The 27,092-nt window shown below is 38.3% G+C and overlaps 1 protein-coding gene across 2 annotated transcripts in view; it reads left to right on the top strand.

The window, feature by feature from the left end:
- Positions 1 to 27,092, top strand: part of LOC126100411 (Meckel syndrome type 1 protein) — a 121,109-nt gene that overhangs the window by 82,415 nt on the left and 11,602 nt on the right. For both annotated transcript variants that reach the window (XM_049911005.1, XM_049911006.1), the window contains exons 4-6: positions 12,590 to 12,824; positions 14,880 to 15,042; positions 19,049 to 19,171. In XM_049911005.1, the coding sequence (XP_049766962.1) occupies positions 12,590 to 12,824; positions 14,880 to 15,042; positions 19,049 to 19,171 (521 nt within the window). The remainder of the gene's footprint in view (positions 1 to 12,589; positions 12,825 to 14,879; positions 15,043 to 19,048; positions 19,172 to 27,092) is intronic.

The raw sequence follows: 27,092 nt of genomic DNA, 5'->3' as shown, positions 1-27,092 counted from the left end.
TAAATAAACTAAATTGTTTATAACATTTTTATTTTTATTTAGTTAGAAAAATAATCTGTTCATTATATTGCAGGCATTATTGTCTGTCATTTGGTGTTTCACAAGTGTGATTTTCATGATGGGTTCAGCTGTTTCAATTTATTATAAACAAAAATGATAATAATGTTAATAACTTTTAACTATTGAAGCTTCAAACATGTGTTTATGTTCAGTGAGTTCATCCTATTGCCACAGATCCAAAACTGTCATTGGTTTTTGTCTAGCATGCTTGTAATGAATGTTATGTATTTTCATTAAAATTTTATTAGTAACAATATTCCAAGTCATAAGCCCCTCCATCTTAGCTCGTCACATGACCATGCTGCTGGAATATACCCCTCTTTCTGCCTGGGAAAATTGTGAAGACTACTGGGTCTTGTGGCTCACTAGCCACCTTTACTTGCAACCAGCTCACCTGTCACAGTCCATCTGACAGCTGGATGCCCTAACAGACATTTACGCTGGCCGCACACAGCTGACTTGTCAGATTTAGTCTGTCCACCAGCAGTCGAACCAGCTGCTTGTAATGTTACAAATAGCACTACAAATACAATTATCATTCAGTGTTCTCTTAACATTTTTCTTTTCTCTTGATTGTGATTAATATTTCAATAGTAGTATCAGTCTGCTACCTAGTTGATGAAACTGATTGACATACATGAGAGCACAAACATTGAATTTCAACAATATTATGAAAAGGGTAGACTGCGACTTCCTACTTTCACAGGTGACCTGGCTTCTGATAGGATAGGATAAGCCTATGGCAGGACTGGAAGAGGAAGTGTTGGAGGGTAGATTGAGCAGGTCTTGCGACTTGGGTCTTCCACAGGGATAAGAGCCCCATGGAAAAGGTTGGGACTGGCAGTGGCATAGGGCCGGAATAGGATGCTGTGGAGTTTCGATGGGTGAAGAACACCACTTTATGAGGGTTGGGAAGGATCTTGGGTAGGATGTGTCTCATTTCAGTGTCTGATGATAGATAATCAAATACCTGATGAACAATGTGGCTCAGTTGGTCCAGACTGGGATGATTTTGGGTTAATGAAGGAGTTACTCCTTTTTAGCTGGTTCTTGGGGTTGGTGGGGGTATTGGGGTTGGATGGGAATACGATACGGGAACTCTGTTTGCTGAGTAGGTCTGACGGATAGTGCCTGTCTGAGGGACTTTGTTGAGACCTTTAGCATACTGGGCAAGGAAGTTGTGCACTGCTGATACGCTGCCGCCAGGTGGCCACAGTGTAAGGGAGAGATTTTTTGCATGGAAGGATTGGCAGCTGTCAAAATGCAGGTACCTCTAACAATATAGCATTAAGCAGTATGGTGACACTTTATTGTTAATACAGTGTATGGAAATGTTTCTATGTTTTTCTTGTATTTTGTTAATGCGTAAACTGACTTTTTGTTTCATATTCCTGATGGTTTTGCTTCTTGATGGGAACAAGGTAAATGAATGAATGAATCTCATGTTGAAGCTAACCAACCAAATAATAGTGTGGGTTCAAGATGTGAAGACCAGTTATCAGCCTAGGATTTCCTTCTTTAGTTAATGGAGACATATTATAAACAGAACACAGTCTGTGAATATTAAATCTGAACATAAAATTTTTAAACTTCGTGACAGCACTATTGAGACAGACGATATTAAGTCCAAATCATTGGCTACTAAATCCAGTTAATTCTTCTGAACAATTGCTAAAAACATAGTAATAAAAACCGACTGCTGAAAGCAGATCCATTAATTCTACTGAGACAGTCACTCCATACTCCACCGACAGAAATCAGTTTTATCAACTCTACTTTTCAAGGAAGTACAAAATATTTCCTCAAGTAAAATGGTTCTATACAGAATATTTATATCATTGTAGTCAGTCAGATGCAAGTTATCCTTTAAGCAATAAGAATTAGGACAATACTTCTTGTAAAGCGATTTTTCACATTTCATGTAAATATTGTATACAGTTTGGATATGAAAAAGGGGAAAAAACAACAAAAAACAGTATTTGTGTTACAAGCTATATCACATTAAATGGAGTTAGTTATGACACTGTGCAACATTTTACATCCTCACTGATAGAACTCTGCAGTGGAGCTCATGTCAGTATGTTCATATGTTTTTTTCTTTTGAGGAAAATGAGTATTGGAATTAGGAGCATACTTATTAACTAGGAGTGATCATATGGAGTTTTCCTCTATTCATGATGAAAGCTAGGGAATGACAGTTTTTCCCTGTGAAGAAACAAGGGGGAAAAAGTACATTTTGTTCAGTAAATTCTAAGATACGAGCTCCTGAAGGACTTTGACAATGTTGGCTCTCTCTTCAAAAATTAAGTAACTGAAAAGCTCAGTTCTGTTTTTCTTAGTCAGAAATCTTCCTCATTGTGTGTAAATGTAAGTGGAATTGCTAGCATATTTGTCATAATTTCACTCAATATTGTCCTATGTTCTAATGCAGAAGTCTGTAATCATGAAATAACCTAGACATTAACAGACATTATTAAAGAATGCCTCATTAGGCATTCTTGCTACAATTTATCAAAATATTTGGTTAGATGGAGGTAAATTCTGCATATATATCTAGTACCAAACAGATTTTCACTTTGCCATTATATAGACAGCCATAAGGTTCTGTGTAGAGTTTCATAAATACTTTGTCTGAACATTTGGATAAAAACACCAACCAAGTAGAGTAGGGTATAAGAGGAGTGATGGCTCTTCTTTTTCTTCAAAGTAGCTGAGTAGCTGCTTTTGTAATAATATAAATAAATATATAAAATGTAACTGGATAAATAAAAAAAAAACTACTCGCCATACATACAGAACCTCAGACAATGCATTGTATTTAACAGCAGTGTACAAACAGAAGAACATGAATTTGGATCAACATTTCTCATTTCAAGGGAGCTGGTTGAAACAGTCTACAAGTTTGAGGCAATTAATGAAACAATGTGTTACATACAGATGAGAGGTTCATGGTTCATTGTATCCATTGTCAATGTTCATGCACCTATAAATGATGAAAAAGATGCTGTAAAAGACAGATTCTGTGAACAGCTGGAGAATGTGTATGACATCTACCAAAGCACATCAAAATCATGCTGGGAGACTTTAATGTCAAGGTAGGAAAAGAGCAACTGACAACAAGCAATGAAAGCCTTCATAATGAAACCTATGAGAATGGACTGAGAATGGTCTCATTTGCTGAATCAGAAAGCATGGATATTAGAAATACTGTTTTCCCATATGACCTTTCCACATAAAGATGTTAACGAAGAGACATGGAATTTGGCAGATGGAAAGATAGAAAAACAAATCAAACATATATTAATCTCAAACAGACACAGGAGTGTTATGACTGATATTGACAGATACCAGTGTGCCAACAGAGCCCCATACCATAACTTGGTGGTTGCATCCATGGAAATCACATTGAAAGCAAATCACAGGAAGCACAAAAGATGCTCAGTGCAGTATGATGTACAACCATTAAGGGGCAATCTACATCTACATCTGTCTACATAGATAGTCTGTAAATCACACTAAAGTGCCTGGCAGAGTGTTCATCGAACCACCTCCACAATAATTCTCTATTATTCCACTCTTGAACAGCATGCAGAAAAAAGAACTCCTATATCTTTCTGTGCAAGCTCTGATATCCTATATTTTATTACAATGATAGTTTTAATTAATTTGGCTCCTACACCTGACATACCTATGAACAAAGGGCTTCCAATCATTGAATATTTTGAAACGCCTTTGCGGAAAAACATGGGGAGCTGACAGGTCCCGCCTCCTGCAGTTTTGTAGGGCATTTGTTCGATCACACTTAGATTATGGTAGCGTGGTCTATGGATCTCTCGCCTTTTCTACCTTAGGGTGTTAGATGCTGTCCACCATGAGGGCATTCGGATATTGACTGGAGCCTTTTGGAGCAGCCCAGTTCTGAGTCTCTGTGCAGAGGCTGGTGAACCACCACTCTGGATTCGATGATGTGTCCTTTGGGCTCGTTTGCAGCTCATGGTCTAGTGGCTAGTGTTGCTGCCTCTGGATCATGGGGTCCCGGGTTCGATTCCTGGCCTGGTTGGGGATTTTCTCTGCCCAGGGACTGGGTGTTTGTGTTGTCCTCATCACTTCATCATCATTAATGAAAGTGGCTACATTGGACTGTGTAAAGATTGCGACATTGTATGGGCACTGATGACCGCGCAGTTGAGTGCCCCAAAAACAAAACATCATCATCATCATCATCATCATCATCATCATCATCATCATGCTTCTGGCTCAACAGATGATGAAAATCTCAGCATTACCTCAGTCATGGACATTTAGTTCAGTGGCCCAACCCACCTTTGAACGTCTGTTCAGGAATCCGCCCCGTGTGACCAAGCCATTTGATATAAGTGCTACAGACTGTCTCAAGGATCTGGATCTCTCGGGCATCAAAATACACAGCCAGAGATGGAACACATTGCCTCTGTGGTGTCTTCAGAGGCCCAAAGTGATTTTAAGCTTGACACAGTACAAGAAAACTTGTACTCCAGATTTTGTTTTTACAACTTTGTTTTTGTCTTTTTTAAGTACGTACTATAGTTTTATCATTGTTTATACAGATGGATCCCAGCAAGAGAATGCTCTTGGTTGTTCTGCTGTTTTCCCTGATAGGGTATTTAAAGTGCGTCTTCCAGAACAATTTACAAATTATGATGCAGAATTATATGGCATTCTGATGGCCCTGAGAGGGTTCACAGACATCACCATGCAAGGTTTTTTGTCTCTTAGTGCACTGAAATGAAATGAAATTATCATATGGCATTGTTGGCTGGGAGGTCCCATTCAGGTTTGGCCACCAAGTGCAAGACGCGCCACATTGGGTGCCTTGTGGCCTATGATGAGGATGAAATGATGATGAGAACAACACAACATCCAGTCCTCGAGTGGAGAAAATCTCCAGTCCAGCCAGGAATCGAACCCGAGCCCAGTGAGTGGGAGGCAAGCACGTTACCACCCAGCTAAGCAGGCGGACTCTTAGTGCACTGCAAGCACTTCATTAATGTATCCAATAGACCCACTGATTCAGCTCACCCATGACTCCTTACAGCGGCTCCAACACTGTGGCAAGGAGGTGATCTTTTGCTGGGTACCTGGCCACATTGAGATACAGGGCAATGGCATGGCTGACAAAGCTGCCAAGAAAGCATGTTGGGATGGTACTTCCCATCATTGTCCCATCTCGTTCCATGCCATCATCTCATTTTATGACAGATGGATCATCCATCAGTGGGGTACTGGGTGGTTGCAGGTGACAGACAACAAACTGCGGTCGCTCAAATCGACTACAAAGGCTTGGCGGACTTCATGTCAGCCTCGCCATTGGAAGGAGATTCCGCTTACCAGACTGCGCATTGAGCATAGCCCTTTAACACATGGCTTCCTCCTCCAGCAGAAGGATCCACCACTCTGTAAGCTTTGTGGCTTGCTGCATTCAATTCAGCATATTGTGGCTACCTGTGTCCAATATACTGATATGAGGGCAGCCCTCAGTCTTGCTGGAGATATGCCCACTGTCCTCGCAGATACTGATTCCAGTGTTACAAGGGTGGGAAATTTTGTGAACTGTCAGGCCTTATCCCTAAATTGGTGGGTAAGGGTGGCAGACTTTAACACATTATAAACTTCTCTGCATGTGGGGACATCCTTCGTCCCCACCCATGAGATTTACATGCTAACTTTTCATCAGGGTGCTGATGACCATGATGTCAAGTGCCCCCTGAACCCAAATCAACATCATCATCATCTTCATCATCAATTTCATAGTTACAAAAGCTACTCTAGGTATGGTGGGCAAAATGGCAAACAGAATGGACCTAATATCAGGGCATGATTTCAGAACATCAGAGCCTTGTCAAAGTAGCTGATTAATACAGTAAAAACCAGGATAGTACTGAATGACAAGGTGTGTACTCCTTGGTGGTGTATTACTGTCTGTATCTGAACAAATACGTTGGCCAAAGCTGTAGGGAAGGATTGTGTGACATGAAAAGGCTGGCAACCATCCAGATGTAAATACTGCATTTTATTAGTAGGTTTAATATGAATATAATTTTGAAGCTGTCCCTTGGTAAGGATGAGCTCAGCATGAAGGAAAGTGGCATGGGATTCAGAATAGGGCCATGTGAAATTCAACTAGGAGAGTGCATTAAGAGATACCAGAAATTTTAATCACCTTCACCATGGGTCCATATGGTAAAATGTCATCAGTGTACCTAAACTAATCCAGTGGCTGAAAGCTTATGGACCCCAGGAACTGCCCCTCCATGCAAGCCATGAAGAGATTGGCATAGGAAGGAGCCATCCTGGTTCCCATGACCATGCCTCCAATTGATTTGTATGTCTGCCCCTCAAGGATAAAGAAGCACTTGGTAAGTGTAAAGTTCATTAAGGTGAGCATGGAAGTATGTCATAGGTTTGGAATTAGGTGGGCACTGATTGAGGTAATGGTCAGCAGCAAGCAGACAATTTACTGTGGGGTATCGGTATAGAGGGAGGCAGCATCCGTGATGACGAGCAAGGTGTGTGTTGGGGGCAGGATGTGCACAGATTTCAGTCGATCTAGGAAATGGTTGGTGTCTTTAATACAGAAGGGGTGTCTGTGTACTATAGGTTGCAGATATCAATCAACTAAGGAGCTATCTGTTTGGTGGATACTTTCAAGCCAGTAACTATGGGACGGCCAGGGTGATTGGGTTTGTGGGTCTTAGGAAGAAGGTATAAGGTGGGAGTGCATGGTTTGTATGATGTAAGAAGTTCTATATATTGAGGTGTTAGTCCTTGTGAGGTGCATGAGGTTTTAAGGAGGGAGTGTAGGTCATTTAAACCACAGGGATGGTGCCTTGATGGCGGATGCTGTATGCAGAGGTGTCAGACAGCTGGAGTGGAGTCTTGCTTACACACTCCTGTCATTGAATTTCCGCAATGATAGATCCTTGTTTGTCATTGGGGTAATGATGGGGTTCATCGGTTTGTAGGGAAGTAAGAAGTTGGAGGTCTGCAGAGGAAGAGTTTGGGTCGTGTTGGAGGGATCAGAGAAAGGGTTGTGAAGCAGTGTTGGATGTTAAAAAATGGAAAATCCAGGATGGAGTGTAACAATATTATGAAAAGGATAGTTGCTACTCACCGTATAGTGGAGAGGCTTAGTCGTAGATAGGCACAACAAAAAGACTGTCACAAAATAAGCTTTAGGCCAACAACGCCTTTGTCAAAAATAGACAACAGACACAGATGCTCATGCAAACGCAACTCATACACACATGACCACAGTCATGCCAGCTGCCAGAGACTGTGGTCTTGTGCGTGTGTTGTGTTTGCTGATTGTGTGTGTGTTGCCTATTTTTGACAAAGGTGTTGTTGGCTGAAAGCTTTTTTTGTGACAGTCTTTTCGTTGTGCCTATCTGCAACACAGCATCTCTGCTATATGGTGAGTAGCAACTATCTTTTTCATAATAATGCTGGATGTTAAGAGTTCTTGGAAGGCTTGGAAGGTAATGATGATTGATCATGATGGCATTGTGGGTGGAACTGTTCAAGGCAGGGTTGAATGTCAGGTTTGCTGTTAAAAAGATTTTGGGATTGGGTTGAAAAGTGATATTTCTAGTTGGCATTATGTTTGAAGGCAGATAGTTCTTTCACCAAAGCAGCATGCTTAAATACAGGTTTAGGACTGAAAGTGTAACCCTTGGATAATGCAGATAATTCAGAAGGGGAGAGTGCTTAGATGAAGGGTTCACAACACTGTACAGTTGTGGCTAGTTTGTGTGACATGAGTTATCATTGCTATGGGGTCAGTTGTGAAGGCTGGGCATTGCTAAAAAGGTTAGCCAAGCTCGGTTTGCAGGAGAGGGTTGTTGGTTGATGGTGTAGCTGTTTAGGGAGCTGGAGAGGGACAGAAAGGGAAACACCACTGTTGAAGTAGTTTAGGAGCTCGAGAGAGACAGGAAGGGAAGCACCACTGTTGAAATAGCTTCGGGATAAGGTTTTTTTGGGGTGAAGTCTGGCCTATTGTTACATTTTGAAATTGGTTTGGCAGATGATACCATCCAAGGACACATGAAGGGCAGATAACAGCATGTTTTTTAGGAGTGAAGTGTGGTGTAGTGGAAATCAGTAGATGAGTGCAAGTAGTGGGTAGGTAGGGGCAAGCAGTTGTTGTAATTTAAACTGTAGAAGGGGATGGTGTATAGTAGGATTGCGTCCAAAAGCAGGGACTTTCAGTGTTAGGATTTTGGGGGTAACTCCCAGGGACAAGCAGGTCCCAAGAAGCAGAACATAAGATCTTAATTTTGATACTGCAAAGCATGTTTTTCAAATGACTGAATATAAGATGTGATAAAATTCATCATGGCAAGAGAAGAGGGTTTGGAGTATTAAAGATGGTTGGGGTGGCAAAAAAGGAGCAGAGGGGGAAATGAGAGAAAAGGAAGACAAGCAATGAAAAAGACTGGAAAAAATGTAGAAAAATTCATACAGAACTCGTGAGAACTGTGGAGGGTTAACAAGAGGTAATGAGTGGGTGAGAACTTCTCACCAGGAAAGCGGACTATCTCCTAAACTACCTCTACAGTGGTGTTTCGCTTCCTGTCTCTCTCCAGCTCCTTAAACAGCCACAATCTCACCACCACTCCCCTCTTCAAATCAAACTTGGCCAACCTTTTTAACATTGTCCACCTTCGCAACTGACTCCCAGAGCAAAAATAACTCAAGAGCACAAGAACTAGCCATATAATTACAGTGTTCTGAATCTCTCATCTAAGGCACTCTCCCCTCCCCAATTATCTGTATCATCCAATGGTCTTGCTGTCAGCTCCAAACCTATATTCAATCATGCTGCTTTGGTGAATGACCCACCTTCCCTTACACATTATGCCAACTGGAAGTATCACTTTGCAACCCAGTCCCAAAACCATTCTAACAGCAAATGTGACATGTAGCCCTGTCTTGAACAGTTGCACCCATGATCCCATCTTGATCAGTGACCACTACCTCAAAATCACCCCTTACAAGCCTTCCAAGAATTTCTGAAATTCAGCATTGTTTCACAACCTTTTCTCTGGTCCCTGTAGGATGGCCCTTACTGTTCCTCTTTTGACTTCCAGGCTCTTTGTTCTCTAAAAACTGGCAGACAAGGATCTGCCATTGTGGTACATGACCGACAGAAGTATGTAAGACTACACCATCTATCTGACACCTCTGCATACAGCATCTGCCCTCAAGATCCCATTCCTGAGATACAAAATGTCCTACACTCTCTCCTTAAAACTGCAGACCCCTCATAAGTACTAACACCTCAATCCATAGAACTTATTACCCCACCCAAATCACGCACCCCCACTTTTTACCTTCTTCCTAAGATCCACAAATCCAATCATCCAGGCCATCCTATAGTTACTGGCTTCTACTGAACCACTGAACTTATACCTGCGTCAGATGATCAACACTTGCAATCCATAGTCTGAAGACTTCCCTCATATATTAAAGATACCAACCGTTTCCCAGATCATCTGAAATCTGTGCCCATCCCACACTCATCACACACCTTGCTTGTCACCATTGATGCCATCTCTCTCTATACCAACTTCCCGAGTACAATGTCTATCTGCTGCTGAACATTACCTCAATCAGAACTTACCTGATTCCAAACTTATGATGTCATTCCTGCTTACTTTAATGAACTTTACATTTACCAGCATCTACTTTACCTTTGAGGGGCAGACATGTGAACAGATCAGGGGCATGGTCATGGGAACCAGGGTGACTCCTTCCTGTGCCAATCTTTCCTCAGCTTGCATGGAAGAGGGCTTCCTGGGATGCATAAGTCTTCAACCCCTGGTTTGGTTTAGATACACTGGTGCCATATTTGCCATATGGGCCCCAGGCCAGGCCGACCTGTTAAAATTTTTGGAATCTCTTAATACATTCTCCCAAATAAATTTCATATGGTCCTATTCCAAATTCCATGCCATTTTCCTTGATGTTGACCTCATCCTCGCCAAGGGTCAGCTACACAAGGGTCAGCTACACATTAAACCTGCTAACAAACAACAGTACTTACATTTTGACAGTTGCCATCTGAGTCATGTCAAACAATCCCTCCCATACAACTTTAGTCCGCCGCTCGTGGTCTCGCGGTAGCGTTCTCGCTTCCCGAGCACGGGGTCCCGGGTTCGATTCCCGGCGGGGTCAGGGATTTTCTACTGCCTCGAGATGACTGGGTGTTTGTGTTGTCCTCATCATTTCATCATCATCCAGGAAAGTGGTGAAATTGGACTGAGTAAAGATTGGGTAATTGTACGGGCGCTGATAACCATGCAGTTGAGCGCCCCACAAACCAAACATCATCAACTCTCCCATACAACTTTGATATTTGATGCAAACATATTTGCTCTGATGCAGACACTTTACTGCAATACAGCACCATCCTCACCTCAGCCACATAGTTACCCCATCAGACTAGTTAAAAAGTAGATTTCCCAGATTATCATGTCCAATCCTGGTACCGCTGATCCCTCAAAAAACAACTTAGGAGTACACTTCTCAGTATTATCCTGGTTTTTAATGTATTATTTAATCAATTAAGGCTCTGACTTTCTAAAGTCATGTGCTGACATTAGGTCCATTTGTCTGCCATTTTACACACCACACCTAGCATAGCTTTTGTCACCCCCTGCCCTGGCCCAGTCTCTACAATATCCTGGCCAGAATTTATGCTTCTTCTGCTTCCATTTCCCTATCCTATGGTTCCTACCCCTGTGACTGTCCCCACTGTAAGACATGCCCTATGCACCATCATTGTACATTGTAACTAGCAAAATACATATTATCAAAGGGAAAGCTACATGTGAAATGAAACATGTCGTATACAAGCTGTTACGTATACACTGGCAACACACAATATCCTGTTGCAGAGCATGCTCTACAACATGAAACTCATGATATCAATGTCTGTTTCACCAAAGATGCCATATAGATTTTTCCCCCAGATACCAGCTTCTCAGAACTGTGCTGGTGGGAACTGGTTTTACAATGTGTCCTTTTTTTCTCGCCTCCCACCTAGTTTTAGTTTATGTTAATTTCTTCTGTCTCAGCATTTCTTCTCCATAACTATTCCTTTCTTCACTCTGTTTTAGTTTTCTGTATCTTTTTATTTTCTGACCTGTCTAAATTTCCCCATTCCCGCCATCTCTACGTCATATAATGTGCTTGGCTTTACACTCTTGTTAACTTTGCATGATGTTTTATGAGTAATCTCAGTCTTGCTTATTGCCCTATTTTACACCTTTAAGCTCTCAGTTTTTAAAATCTTGTCTGGTGCAGTCATCAACAATCAGTTGTTGCTTCTCATCCCATCCAGTAAGGTTCCACTGACTCATGGTTCTGGGCAACTTTTCTGAATTATGAGCCACTGGCTCTAAATCCTTGCACATTTCTTTAACCTTTATATGTGTTTCTCCTCCTCCCACTACTTGGCGAGTAGATTTTTTTTATCTGTCCAATTATATTTTCAAAAATTGTTTATAGAAACATATACAAAGTAATTTAGAAGTATTCCCTATAATTGTCAAAATGAGTAGATTATGACTAGTTGTAATTTGTTGTTAATATAGTTTACAGAAATAGCCTGCTGCAGCTGCATGTTAATGTATACTTTTCTCATCTATATCCCTGAGGGCTCTCTTTCATTATGCAATTTACAGAACACAGCATTTGAATTAATTAATGATGAACAAAAATTTGTAGGTCACTTAAAAAATAAGTCTTCTGTCTGTGGTAGTATGTCAACCAACTTACTGAAATTTTGTGTTGATTGAGAGTGCCTCATTGAGTTTCCTTTGCAATCTGTTTGTACAATAAAGGTGCATTTTCTGAAAGAATGAAATATACAGTATTAATAGCCACTTATAAAAGTATAGGCCCATTTCCATCCTATTCATGTTTTCAAAGCTTTTTGGAAGGTAGTTGACACCATAATATGGAAACTCTTTTCTGATAGTAATCTTCTATTAACAGCTCAGTTTGTCATCTGTAAACGATTTTGCTTTGAGAAAGTAATATATAATCTTCAGAACTTGGTTCTGGGAGAATAAAATGAGAAAAATTACACTGTGGGTAATTTCTGTGACCAATCTTCAGTTGTGTAGAATCTACACAACATTGTAGATTATGAAGCAAAGTTTGAATCTACACGACACTGTAGAGTATGAGGCATAGTTCACCTCTCACAATACTGGGAGAGTAGATGGAGTTCGACACACATTGAAGACTGTAACATCTTCAATTAAATAAATATCTTAGTTTCTGACATTTAGTCAAAGTATTTAATTTTGGAAACTTTGCCAATAAATCAAATGAACCTGAACATTTTATTAGATAAATCTCCATTATTCTATGCAGACTTTAATGTCATTTCCCTTTAATATTTATTTGTGTAATTTTATATTAAAGTATAGGTACAGTGTTTACCTTTATCAGTGCATCTTATGCTCTCATTTCTTCATTTTAGTGTTGGTGGGGAAAGCACCTCTGTGGGCCAGACTAGTGTACTACCAACAGAAGTTGTCCTTTGTCGTTTGTCATGGGACAGGCAGCGTGGCCTTTTGACTATAATGCCAGATTTCTCCCCTACTTCACTGGATGGCAAGTGTGAACCTTACCTGCTGGAAGTGGGAGGAGATGCACGTAACGCTTGTCGTTACTGGTTGTATCATGTCTCAGAGCAGCCAGATGATAATATAAAGGTGAGTGTTTGTGACAGGCTATTACTCACTTTCGATGTAACATTTTTAAACAGACTGCTGAAGAGAGATATTTGTTAACAGACACATAATTACTGAAGTGATAGTTGAATATCTGTGAAAAATTGTTTTGCTACACTGTCACATTCAGCATTTTATAATTAGTAAAATTCTACCCACCAACTAGCATATCTGACACTCCCTCTCAAATGTAACATATCTCCTATGGCCGCATGTCATTCCTGTGATAGTTGGAAAATATATTGGTAATTTTAGCATTGTTGGTGTGTAAATTTATTTGAAAATGAAACTGATACTGTTAAGGCAATAAGGAGTCCTATAGATTTTGGAAACCAATATCAGCTAAGTACTTCTACATCCACACCTGTACACCACAACTCATTTTTCAGGGCATGGTGAAGGATTTTTTGGGTGCCACTCTTGTGATCCCCATTTGTTGTTAGATTTGTGAATAGTGTGTGAGGAGAATGACAGCCAACAAGCCTCTGTACAAGCACAAATTCATCCAACCCCAGAATATCAAGTCATTGTCAGAGGAAACAAATTACTAACTAGTGACATCCCCAAGAACTGAACATACTTCTTTTTTGCAAAATTCATTTTCTCTGGAACTGCTTGCCATATTACTACTGGGAGCTACCAGAAGGAGTTACACAAATAAGGTGATTCTCTACATACTTTTATGCAGTCTCAGACAAAAATAATTCATTGGGCTATTGAAAATGACTGGAAATTGAAACCAGTTTAACTACTGAAATATTTTGTGTGAGCATTCGACTAAAAAAACTTAATTGTTAATTGCAATTGTGTAGCAAAAAAAGAAAAAAAAGAATTTGTGCTATATCAATAGAGGTTCAGGGCCTTATATCAGAAAATAACTGCATTCTGAGTTTCATTGAACCTGTGAATGAAGTGTAGTTTCATTTGTTGAAGATGTTAATTTTCAGAAATTTGTTTATTTAGTCTTGGGAAATTATCCAAATGTCTAATGTTAAGATGCTAATTGCTCATTAGTTCCTAGCAGTACATCACATATGGAAATCTGAAACATATTTGTAACTAATGATTATACACTTGTCATGGTCACCAAAATTTTTTCTTTGTTTTTACTTCTCATGGCGTGTTTTAGGTTGCCTCACATCAGATCTATGGCATACAAATACCATTTGAGACAAAATAGAGAAATATACACTACAGTGAAGCAGTATAACATACTGTTAACATCAACATGTAGTACCTTGTCACTTGTATTCATTCCATTACAATGTCAGTGCCCAAACTGGCTCAGGCAGTGCCACATGTTATACTGTAAACAATCTTTGCCATAAGGTAGCATTAATCATAGTATCAAAATGCCTATGGCAATAGGCATATCTGTGAGACATTGATCCTTATTACATGTATTTTTTAACTTCAGTTATATAAAAAATTTGTTAGGAGCAGTAATGTATAAATGCAACTAATACATGGTATATCAAATTACAAAAAACTAATCCACTTTAAAGGTGGTATTGGGGACAAGAATATTATTGGAATTACTAAGGACCTCTGCCATATACAGCCCAGAAGCTGAAAATATAGTATCTGAACTGTCATTACATTTACATCACAATTTGCCAAGTGAATGTAGTACGTTTTTAACTAAACTATGTTATGGAAAATATGTAATGCAATTCTACACAACTTATCTAACAATCATATAACACCAGATATGTAAAAATAAAACAAGCAATGCTTTAACAAGCCATCGAGTTGAACAGTGCATGACAAAACCAAAATATTGTAAAATATGGGAAGGAGGAAGTAGGAACATTTATTATGACAACCAAGAGGGAAGCCACTTCTTTATTTGAAATGAACTGTGGTACTTATGTGGAACATTTATGTGACTTTAAAGCACATGTTGTAATATGTCATTTTTAACATATTTGTATTTTTTAGAACAAGAAATTTTAACTTGATTGAAGAATACCATTCATTGTGTACAGTGCTTAGTTAACCAGCAGATTATAATTATATGAGATAATTTTTTTGCAGGTGCCTGCTTTGTCACTTGGTATTAGCCATCTGAGCTTAGGAACAGACTTCAAGACTCCAGAACAAGGAACAGTACAGTTAACTGTACTAGTTGAAATTGTATCTGCCTCGGGCTATGATTTTGATGGTCTTTTCGTTGAGTACTGCTTTGAACTGCCTGATGGTATGCTGTTTTCTTCTGTCTACTGTGAAACATTCTTAATTTTGTTTACATCGATGCAAATACGTTACATATAGTGATGTCTTCTACCCCCTCATACCACTTCTTCATACACTACTCTCTCCCTCCCTCCTAAATGACAATTGCTATTCCTAACACACTGGTTGTTAACAAGCTCTAGATCAGTTCCTTTAAAGACTCTGTGTATCTACCATCACAAATCTGTGTTATTGGAATACAGACATCACTATTCAGGATCAGTTTTTCAGATCCATTTTGTAGTCGTAGTAGTAATAGTGGTAGTAGTAGTTTTATCCATCATGGTATTGCAATTTAAGGGGGAAATAAGTCATATATAAAGGCATTTATGTACTTACAAGATCTGGCTTGAAAAGGATGGGACAGGCAGTCAGCCACAGCCTTGTAGCAGGATCCACCCATCATTTTCCAGAAGTAGGTTAGGAAAAATGAAGGAAACCTAAATCAGGATAGCTGGATGAAGATTGGTTCCTTTATCCTCCCAAATACAAGACCAACCTGTTTAAAACTGCACTCCCTCATTCAGTTTATCTCTAGTTTACAATACTCTTTTGCAAATATGTTATTTAATAATGCAAAACACTGCTGCTGTACAGCAACAATGTTTGGTTTCCATGTTGTGTGTCGCAACTTCCCATTTGCTAAGCCTGAAAAATTGAATCAGCATCTCTCTATAACGAATAAGATGCTGAGATCAGAAAGAGCACAGGATGAGATAAAAACATATTGTGAAAGTGTTATGTGAAATTTAGGTGTTTTATAAATATTATCGGTATTATTATTTACTTTTGTTACATTTTTTACCAAACCTCTACTCCGTATTATTCAAATAATCCTTTACTGTGTAGAATGTGTTCCTTAAAAGGCACTTTTAATTTACTTTTTTAAAATAAGTTTCTTTTAGTAATCTCTTTAATCCCCTTGGACGATTTAATCTACAGTTTTATTCCTTGTTAGAAACTGCTGTTTGGAGAGTCATGTTTACTGCTTTTTGGTAAATGTAAGTCTACTCTAGATCTTGCTCTATGGTCATGGACAGAGATATTTCTGCAGTAATTATCAGTCTTAGTTTTGATGTGTACAACTGATCTGTAAATGTACTCACTTGGTGTAGTTAGAATCCCCAGTGTTTTGAACAGGTCTTTGCAGTATGCTTGACTACTCTCTCTCTCTCTTTTTTCTTTTCTTTTTTTTTTCTTTCTTTCTTTCTCTCTTTTTTTTAATTTTTTTTATTCCTATGGCCCTTTTCATTAGTTTTAAAACTGTGTTCATATTTAGTGCACTCCATAGTTAAGAACTGAATATAAAAATGAGTAGTATGTAATAAAAATATATTGCCAGTTACACACTGAGGACAGGACTTCCTCCCAGTTAGCACAAAGTGTGTTATACAATTTCTTTGCACAGTAGGGGAGTATGCTTCACAAATTTATCACAGGATGAAAAAGGTGCACAGAGAGCAGTGTCTTGCACGACATTCTGGTGACATTCAGGTTGCAGTCTCTTCATGTGTTCGTGCTGCTTCAACTGAGAATCAATATTCATTCCTTGAAATTTTGTGTTTGGTACACAGTCTGTGGATGTGCTCTCTGTAAGGTATGCCCAATTGAAAAGGTGACCTTTGCTGTAGTGGCATTGTTATTAATCCTGGTGTGTGAATGCATTTGCCGAGAGATGGCTTGGTTGTATACCCAGTTGTGCAATTCGAGTTAATGACTTCACAGCAGTTTCCTCTTTCCTGGAGATTGTTTCCACAGTTCTTTGCATGATGGATTCCTCCCAGTTAGCACAAAGTGTGTTATACAATTTCTTTGCACAGTAGGGGAGTATGCTTCACAAATTTATCACAGGATGAAAAAGGTGCACAGAGAGCAGTGTCTTGCACGACACAATATTCCAGTGTTGTCAGCGATACGAGGCAGGATGTGTAAACATTTAGAAAATGTCACATCCTTGGCTGGCACACATTGTCACCTCTCTTCCAGTGCCACAATTTTGGTTGTGGAGGAACTCATAAGGACGAATAGTTGAATCACCACAAATGTCATTGATGTTGGACTCTCAATGAGCAAAGGAACTGTGCATCACGTAATCCATGAGAAGATTCATTATGATAAATTGTGTGCACAGAGACTCAAAAGAAGGCAAGAATGGGTGTTTGCCTGACCTATCTGCTGAAATATGCAGTGCAAGGAATGGATTTGATTGCTCATATTGTGGCATGTGATGAAACGTGGTGTCACAACTTCGACCATGCCTCCAGACTTAGTAGGCAGAAGTGATGTCATCCTGGCTTGACTTGTACAAAAAAAAAGACCGTGGCCTGACGGCTGGAAAAATGATGCTCAGCTTCTTTTTTGACCAAGAAGGACTTCTACCATGGGGTGCAACAGTTAATGCTGAGCAATATGATGACAATATGATGCTCAAAAGGCCATCAGGAAGAAGTACAGGGATAAGCTCTTGAATGGGTAGTACTTCTCGAGGACAATGCTAGGCCACATGTGGTCAAGAAGGCTCTTGAGTTCAATGGGAAGTCCTGGAACATCCTCTTTACTGCCTCAATATCTCCCCATGAGACACGCATACCTTTGGCCCCTTAAAATAATCCCTGAAAGGTGACAAGGAAGTGCAGGATACCATGGAAAACTGGATCTGTTTGCAACTCAGGAGTTTCGACACTGAAGCCATCCTCTTCCTTGCTGCATGCAGGGAACTATGTATCATTGTCAATGGTTATATGAACTTTAAATATAATATTGTCATTAACATTTCTTTTCATATAACTGTTGTCTCCTTTTCATTTGGGCACGCCCTATACTGTACATTTAATTTGACTGTGTCATTTTCTATTTTCCAGCTGAAATTCTTTCTTTGTGTTCAATGTCTTTTACTGCATATTAACATATTGTAAATGTCCTTGAGAGTTTCATTTGCTTTCTCTGCAAGGAGTTCTCTTGCTTTGTCTGTGACTGTAATACTGCAGTCACCAGAAAAGAAAATCTTTTTGTCATGAGTATCATTATTGGGAATGTCACTGATTTATATTAGGAACATTGGTGGTCCTAATATGCTCTCCTGAGGAACACCTTTATTAATGTGTTTTGGTTATGATAAGAGTTTCAATAAAAGTTTAGCCTTATGTTAGGTTTGTGCCACCTTTGCTCTTTGTACACTACCTGGTAGGTATTATCAGTACCAGTCAGTAGCTCCACTTCTTATGCCTGATGGTTCTAATTTATTTTGCAGAATCTTAAAGTCAACAGTACTAAAAGTTTTAGAAGTCTCTAGGAATATGCCTATGACAGACTCATCCTTGTCGTGAGCATCAAGTACCACTTTTGTGAATTCTGCTATGGCTTATCCTGTACTTCTACCACTTCGAAACCCAAACTGTGTTTCATTTAGAAGATTTTATGTATTGAAATAATTGATTAATATGTCTTTTATAACTGATTATATTATTTTGAGACTGGTGACAGCAAGGAAGTGGGCCAGTAATTTTCTTTGTCTCCTGCATCACGTTTATTTACAACTCTTGGCTATTTTAAGTAGTGTGGATATTTCCCTAACACTGATTCATTTATTACGTTTGTTAAGGTAGCTTGTATATTCTGTACACTTTGCTCCAGCACACATATTGCTACTTCATCTAAGTTGACTGACCCTTTTTTATAGGTTTTGTACAGTTTTACTGACTTCATGTTCTGTGGTTGGTAGTAACATCATTGTACACAATGCACAACAGTGTGATGATGATGTTTGGTTTGTGGGGCGCTCAACTGCGCGGTCATCAGCGCCCAAACACAACAGTGTGTGGCTATGAGAAACTGAATGTATATGAACTGAAACAGATATCTTTTCATTCTTGTATTTATAACAACATTGTGTTGGGGATGGAAACTATCAAGCTCTAAGGAGTAACAAGTGTTTCATGAAAGTTTAACTGAAATTTTTGTTTTTGGCACAGGGTGGTCAGGTCCATCTCCTGCACTTCTTGCCGGAGCAACACATCGGTCAAATAAAAATGACAAAGGAGAAGCATTTTTTGGCTACATTTTTGAAGTTGAGCTTACAAGCACAGATGACATAGGTAAAGAAATTACACTAATATGATTACTTTCTTGAAATCTTTGTGTTGCTGCTCTAGGAACCTGCAGGTAGCCATATGGAAAGCTGAACAAGACTATCATTTTATTTAGTTATTTCAATGTCCTCCAATTGACATTGTGTATAACTTTTCTTACAAATCTGTATTTTCTCGCTTCCCCATTCAGCTCATAAGTTTCCTAATATCTATAGACAGTATTGCAGCTAATCTTCCAAGTACTGAATAAATAAACATTTGAATAAATAAATACTGAAATAGAATATTTTGTTAAGTAGGTACGTGTTAGAATGCTTAGCCAAATTTGATGCCAATAATGACATAAACAACAAATGAAAAAATGTGATTTCAGACTGAGTGTTATTTACATACGAGAGTTCATGCATATTGAAATCTCAGTAGTCATTAAGATACCTAATATAATCATGCATAGCAATATGAGGTAAAATATTGTTGGGTTAGAGAGTCGTTGAAAGGCAGAATTGTTGAGCTGTCGGCAGGCACACACAAAAAGAAAACAAATAATAATAATAATAATAATAATAATAAAGATTTTATTGTCTTTAGGCCATTACAGCAATTGACAACGTCAAATGAAGTTACAATTTATAATACAGTGTGATAAGGTATTGACTACTGAAATATTTTAGCTTATATTACAATAAATGTACAGTGGGTCATCTGTTGGATTACTGCATTTTACAGTTGAAGAATTCATTGATATCATAGAACGGGTGGGCAATAAACCATTCATGCAGTCTTTCTTTGAATGTATGTTCAGGAAGATCCTGTATGGCATGTGGCAGCTTATTAAATAGTTTGTGCCCTGTGACTTCATAGCTATTTATTGATTTTGAAGGTCTGTGGTAAGGCGTGTATATGTGTTTGATGCTTCTTGTGTTGTAACAATGTACATTTTCTCTACGTTTCACATCTTGTAGGTTCTTCTTCATAAAGATTAAGACATTGTATACATAGAGGTTTATTACAGTCATAATTTTTTGTTTGGTAAATAAGGGTTTGCAGTGAGCCTTATGTGAAGAATTTGTAATTATCCTAATGGCTTTCTTCTGCAATAATAGGATGTCATGTATATGACTACAGTTACCCCACAAGATAATGCCATAGGATAATATACTTTGGAAAAATGCAAAATAAGATGATCTGATGTATGTTTCGGGTACACAATTTCTGAGTTGTCTTAATAAATAAATTACTCTAGATAGCTTACTACTAATATAGTTTACATGTTGGCCCCAGGATAACTTTTCGTCTAAATAAACTCCCAGGAATTTTACAGAACTGGGGTCATCAGATAGTGTCTTGTCTCTTAGAGTGAAGATTATCTGCTGAGTTTTATTTTCATTTAGCGGGAAACCATTTGCTCTGAACCAATATGCTGCATTAGTGAGTGTATTTTCAGCACAGGTTTTAAGATCATTAAGATTGTTACTGCTATGAAGAAAAGTCGTATCATCTGCATACAAGACAGTGGTGGATCTAATAAACGAGGGGAGGTCATTGATCATTATCAGCAACAGGAAGGGCCCCAGTACAGATCCCTGAGGCACACCTACTTTAACATTTTCTATGTTTGACATTTCCTTACCAACACAAACTACCTGTTTACGGTTGTTGAGGTAAGCTTTTAATAGTCTGAGACTGTTTCCTTTGATGCCGTAGAATTCTAGTTTCTCTAGTAGTGGCGTGTGCTCAACACAGTCGAAGGCCTTGTTTAGGTCACAGAATGAGACCTGAGCAAAGCCTTTGTTCTCAAAAACTTTGAGGATGTAACTGACTACCGTGTCGATTGCATCAATGGTTGACAGATTCTTCCTAAACCCGTATTGTGTAGCATTAATTATTCCTAGATTCTCAAAGTGAGATGATAATTGTTGGTACATGATGCATTCTATTACCTTGGAGAATGCGGGTACTATTGAAATAGGCCTGTAACTAGATGGAGAGTCTTTATCTCCCTTTTTGTATACTGGGACGACCCTAGACAGTTTTAAGTCATCAGGAAAATATCCCTCAAGTAAGCACTTGTTTATGCAATGGGTTAAAGGGTACAGAATGCAATCACACACTCTTTTTAGCAGGTTGCATGATATGCCATATATATCTAAGCTATCAGATGATTTCAGTTGTTTTATGACCCCTTGTACATATCTAGGTGTTACTTCGGAGAAGGTTAGCATGCTTGTATTTAGTGACTGTCTACCCCAAACTTGCTAGCTTTCAGAACATCTTGAGCTAGAGTAAAACACACACACACACACACACACACACACACACACACACACACACACACACACACACATGGTGGACAGACATTGCCAGTTGCGGCACATGGATAAGTTGTACTGGGGATTGTGTCGAGTGAGGTTGGTAGAGGAAAAGAGAGGCGAGAGGCAGGGGAGGCATTGTGGGTGAGTGTCTAGTGGCTCAAAGGGAGGCAGCCAGTAGCTGGCTTGCTGGCAAGGAATGCAGGAGGGAGAGTTGGCAGGTGCACAGTTTAGGCAAGTGATCCATGGTTGTCAGAGTTGGTGGGGAACAGTGCACACTGGAGGTGATATTGGGACAGGAATTGGAGGGGGGTGACAGCACAGAAGAAGCAGAAACTTTTGGGTGGAGGGTCTGGGGACAATGGGTTATTGAAAATTTAGACCAAGAAAATTATGGGACCAAAGGATCTGTTGCAAAGATAACTCCCACCTGCATAGTACAGAGAAACTGGTGGTGGAGGGAAGGATCCAGATGGCCTGGGTTTTGAAGCACCTGTTGAAATTGAGCATTTTATGCTCAGCTGCATGTTGAGCCATCAGTGGTCAACTTTTTTCTTGGCAATAGTTTGGCACTAGCCTTTCATCGTGACAGACAGCTGATTGGTAATCATACTTACTGAAAAACTGTGTAGTGTTTGCAGCAGAGTTGCTATATGACACAGCTGCTTTTACAGGTGGCCAGCCTCTGCGGGGTAGGATAAGCCTGTGACAGACTGGAATAGGAAGCGCTGGGTGCACGGATTGAGCAGGTCTTGAACTCTGGTCTACCACAAGTATATGATTCCTGTAGTAAGGGGTTGGAAGTTGGAGTGGCATTGTTATGGGCTAGGATGTTGCATAGGCTGGTTTGGCAACAGAACCCTGCTTTGGAAGGTAGTGTTCCATTGACCATCCTAGGTTCAAAACTGTGAAGGTTGTAATAATTATTTGGAGATGAAAAGACTTGCATAGGATAGAGAACTTGAAGAGCTGCAGACTGAAGACTACTGCAAAACCTTGTCTGTATGGTGAGAGTGGTATTCTACATATTGATGTAAATGGCTTGGAAAACTGCCTGTGGAGATAAAACAATAAGTTGGATTTTATCTAATAACATTATTGTTGATGGAAAATTAAATCCCAAGTAATTGGGAGTCCTTGCAGATTCAATAGTAAATACAAAATATACCTCATTCAGAAATCCTTTAAATAACAAAGTAATATAAAATTGAGATGGGAAAACCTTCTTACAGCATTATGTAAATAGATCTCAGTTTTTAGAGCATGTGGATGACTATTATCCTATGTTAGCTGTCTGTATGCCAATCTAGAAAACATCTTTACATCAATGTATAACTAGAAAACTAATGAGAAAGTGTTTCACTTCGTATTTAACTGATAGGAAGCAAGGGGTCATATTACATAAGTCATGCACATTTCATGATGAATGTTCTTTTAAGTAGAGACAGGTTACTTACTGCCAGTGTTCCACAGGGTTCTGAGATCGCTTCTGTTCTTGCTTTATATTAATTGTATTCTGTCTTAATGACAGTATTATTAAAATGATAGTTTGCTGGTCTCCATATGGGGAGATATTGAGTTGCAGACAAAAAGACTGCTACACACTTGAGCTCTCACTGAAAAGGCATTCTGAAGAGGAAAACACACACACACACACACACACACACACACACACACACACACACACACACACTTTTACAGAAGCACAATTCACACAGACACCGTCTCTGGTTGCTGAGGCCTCAATGGCCAGAGAAAGTGGTCATGGTTGTGTGAGTTGTGCTTGCAAGAATGTGTGTGTGTTTACTTTAGAAGGAGGCCGTTTGGCCGAAAACTGTAATGTGTTCTGCCTGTCTGCAACTCAGCATCTCCTTCATACAGTGAGTAGCAGTCTATCCTTTTCATAATATCGGCATTATTCCATCCTGGATTTTCCATTGTTACAGTCTGTTTTACAATGATAAAGCAGAAGGAGTGCTCTGTGCTGATAATACAAGCAGCTCAGAAGAGGTGGAATGAAATATTTAAAAGTATTAGCTATTGGTTCATGTTAAAGGGTCTGTTATGCAACATGTAAAAAATAGAGTATCACTTCTGTATAAGGCGGGAGATATCTTTGTCAATAACAATGCAGCAAGAGGAAAAGGAAATATGTAGAAGTGTTTGTTCAAATTTCTTGGTTGTGCTTACTGATCAGAACTTGCATTGGAAACATAATACAGATCTTACTAAATATCGGAGTTCAGCAACAATTAAATGCCATATTGACTGTTAATCAACCATAACTGTTTCAAAAATATGAAAAGATTTGTCACAGGCTACCAGTCACAAAATTTTGTTGATTTAAATGATTTAATGAAGCAGCTTGTTTTGAGGTACAAACATCATCTTCAGGCTACATTCATTTGTTGTTATGTTGTTCACATAATTTTTTTAAAAGTAATCACTCGCATTGTTCATATGAATTTGTTTAGTTATCTTCATTGTTATAGCTCCTTGGATCTTATTAAACCCCATTCATAAACTTTCAAAGGATAGGCCCTAGTTAAAATGTGACACCAAAATCAACTCTAATGTACAGCAGAAATAAGGTGACAGTCAAAACCAAAGCTTAGTTCAGTTTAACTACTGATTTTTCAGTCCTTGTATTATCAGTCACTTGCAATGTCTCCTGTACATCTTACTGTCACATCTCTGATATTGGTTGACAACATATATTACAATAAGAAAAACTGTGACAATTTAATGTTAAAAATGACAGTATAATAATAATAAAAAAAATAATACTAATAATATTTATTCAACATCGAATAATCAAATTCAATCCCTAGAAATAATATAGTTTCAGGACATCATACAGATTATTCTTCTGAATACGTCAGTTTATAAATTACAAACTAAAAATTTGTTTGTATTAATAAATTTTACATTTTGATGGATTTTGCATTTGGTAGTATACAATCACAATATTACAAATATTGTTTTTATCAACATTATATTAGTTGTAGGTTACTTAAAACTATGAGCTTGACATACTTATGAAGCATTTTTCGTACAGATATAATACTCGTCTAGGGAATAAAAAGGGTTTTCAATTAGAATTCTTTTTAGCTGGGTTTTCAATTAGAATTCTTTTTAGCTGATCTTTTAATTTGTTAATAGGAAGGGTTGTGAGACTTTTTGGTAGGGCATTGGCTAGCTTCAGCCCATAATGAAGTCCATTTTTTTTTTCCATATAAAGCTGTTCTGCGGCTATTTACATGGTATCTGAACTTTTGCTTTGTATCGTACTGGTGCAGGTCACAGTTGAAATTTGGATTTATTGTTTTCACAAGCAATATAACTTTCAGTATGTATACACTTATAATGGTAAGCACACCTAATTTTGGGAACAGATTTCGACATGATTCTCGAGGTTTGGCACCACAAATAATTCTGATAACTTTTTTTCTGTAGTATTAATAATGTGCTTAGGTTGGCTTGAGTTGTTGCACCCCATATTTCTACAGCATAGTTTAAGTTCGATGAGAATAGGGCATGATAAGCAGTTTTTAGTACACACGTGTCCTTACAATATGTGCTAATCATATTTATAGCAAACACATTCTTCGACAGCTTACATGCTAAGGAATCAATATGCATGTCTCATTTGAGGCTGTCCTGGATTGTAATTCCCAAGAACTTTGTCCATTTTTTCCTTTTTTACAATGTCATTTCCTATGGATGATTTCATGTCAAATTCTATTTGTTTCCTTGCGTTAAATTCCATCATTGCAGTCTATGGAGCACTTACATTTAGATGGCTTTCATTAAAATACTTGACTATTTCATTAGTTACACTGTTGCACAGTACCTCCAGACTCTCATAGTCCTTGTGTTTACACACTATTGATGTGTCATCTGCATACAATATTTTTGTACATTTCGGAGAACAATACTGTATATCATTAACATAAATCAAGAAAAGAAGGGGTCCCAAGACAGAACCTTGAGGCACTCCATATTTGATATCAGTAATTTTAGATTTGTAAGACCCACTGTTTGTTCTAAGCAAGACAAATTGTTTTCTATTGATCATATACGATTTTATTAGCTCATAGCCAGTTCTTCTGATACCCAGGTTCCACAGCTTGTCAAGTAATATGGTGATGTTGACACAATCAAAAACTTTTTCTAGATCAAGGAACACTCCAGTTACATACTCCTTGTTCTCTATGGCCATTATTATTTTGTCTATTAATTGTGCTGCTGCTACTGATGTTGGCTTGTTTTTCATAAGGTCATTCTGATTTTCAAATATTAAATTGTGTTGACTCAGGAATGTCATTAGTCTAGTATAAAAAACTTTCTCAACTACCTTAGAAAATGCAGGTAAGATTGAGATGGGGCGGTAGTTTTCAATTTTAGATTTATCACCTTTCTTGTAAATCGGAGTTACTTGTGCTGTCTTTAGACTATCTGGGAAACAACCTGATGCAATTACAACATTTACTGCTGTGGCTATGGCATCAGATATGTTGTCTATGCATCTTTTCAGTGTACTGATAGACAATCCATCATAGCCTGTTGATTTTTTATTTTTTAAATACATTACTATGTTTTTGACTTCCTTGCTATTAGTTGGGGCCAAGTATATGCTTTGTTTGATTGGAATGCCCCTATATCTGTGCTGAAGATTCTTAAAATGGTCATTGACAGATTTTCCAACAGAAGAAAAATACTCATTAAAAACATTTGCAATCTGACATTGACATTTCATGATACGCCCTTTATGGTTTATAGTAAAATCACTTGTTGATCTGTCCTTACAATACCTAAAGCTATTTATTAATTTCCAAACAGCTAAACCTGTGTTAGTAGAGTTTCTTAACATTGCGGCTACATATTTACTTTTAGTTTCTAGGAGAAGATCTTTATAGTAATCCTGATAGTTCTTAAATTCTACCTTTAGTCTATTATTATTGTTATTATTTATCATTGCATATTGGAAAAATCTAAGTTTGTCTCTTGCTGTTTTTACTTCATGATTTATCCAGTTATTTTTTGTATCTTTTTGCAGTCATTTACTGTAAAGGTCATTTCTGGGCATAAGACATTGAAGCAATAATAAAAATTTGATGAAAAATCACTGAAAGTAATGCTGTTTTTTTTTCACCCCATTGTAAGCTTTTCAGCAGACTGTTGAAATCTTTAACATTGTCGTCATTGGTGATTCTTTTTGTGACATATTGTTTCTCTTTTCTATTGACATGAAGATTTTCAGCTTCTATCAATACCTGTATTGCATGGTGGTCAGAAATGGCAAGCTTCATAACTGATGCACTGCATGTAAAGTGGGACATGTTAGTTATAATGTTGTCAATGCATGATTTTACACTATTGACCTCTCTAGTGGGCTCGTTTATCAGAAACGTTAAGTTAAATTGAGCTAGTATTAGCATTAGTTTTTTAGATACAGAGTCATTGGACAGCAAGTCAATGTTTATAACTCCAGTTAGTATTATGTTAACCCAGCCATTTTTATTGCAGTGTTTACTGTCAATGTCAACAGCAGGTCATTAAGAACATCAAAGAAACTATCTAGGCTACCAGATGGAGGTCTGTATAGGCCTATAATT

The sequence above is a fragment of the Schistocerca cancellata genome, chromosome 9 (assembly GCF_023864275.1).
Source record: "Schistocerca cancellata isolate TAMUIC-IGC-003103 chromosome 9, iqSchCanc2.1, whole genome shotgun sequence".
In the NCBI taxonomy this organism is placed as follows: Eukaryota; Metazoa; Arthropoda; class Insecta; order Orthoptera; family Acrididae; genus Schistocerca; species Schistocerca cancellata.
Note: the sequence above shows the minus strand (reverse complement) of the source record. Positions and strands in the feature narration are given on the sequence as shown.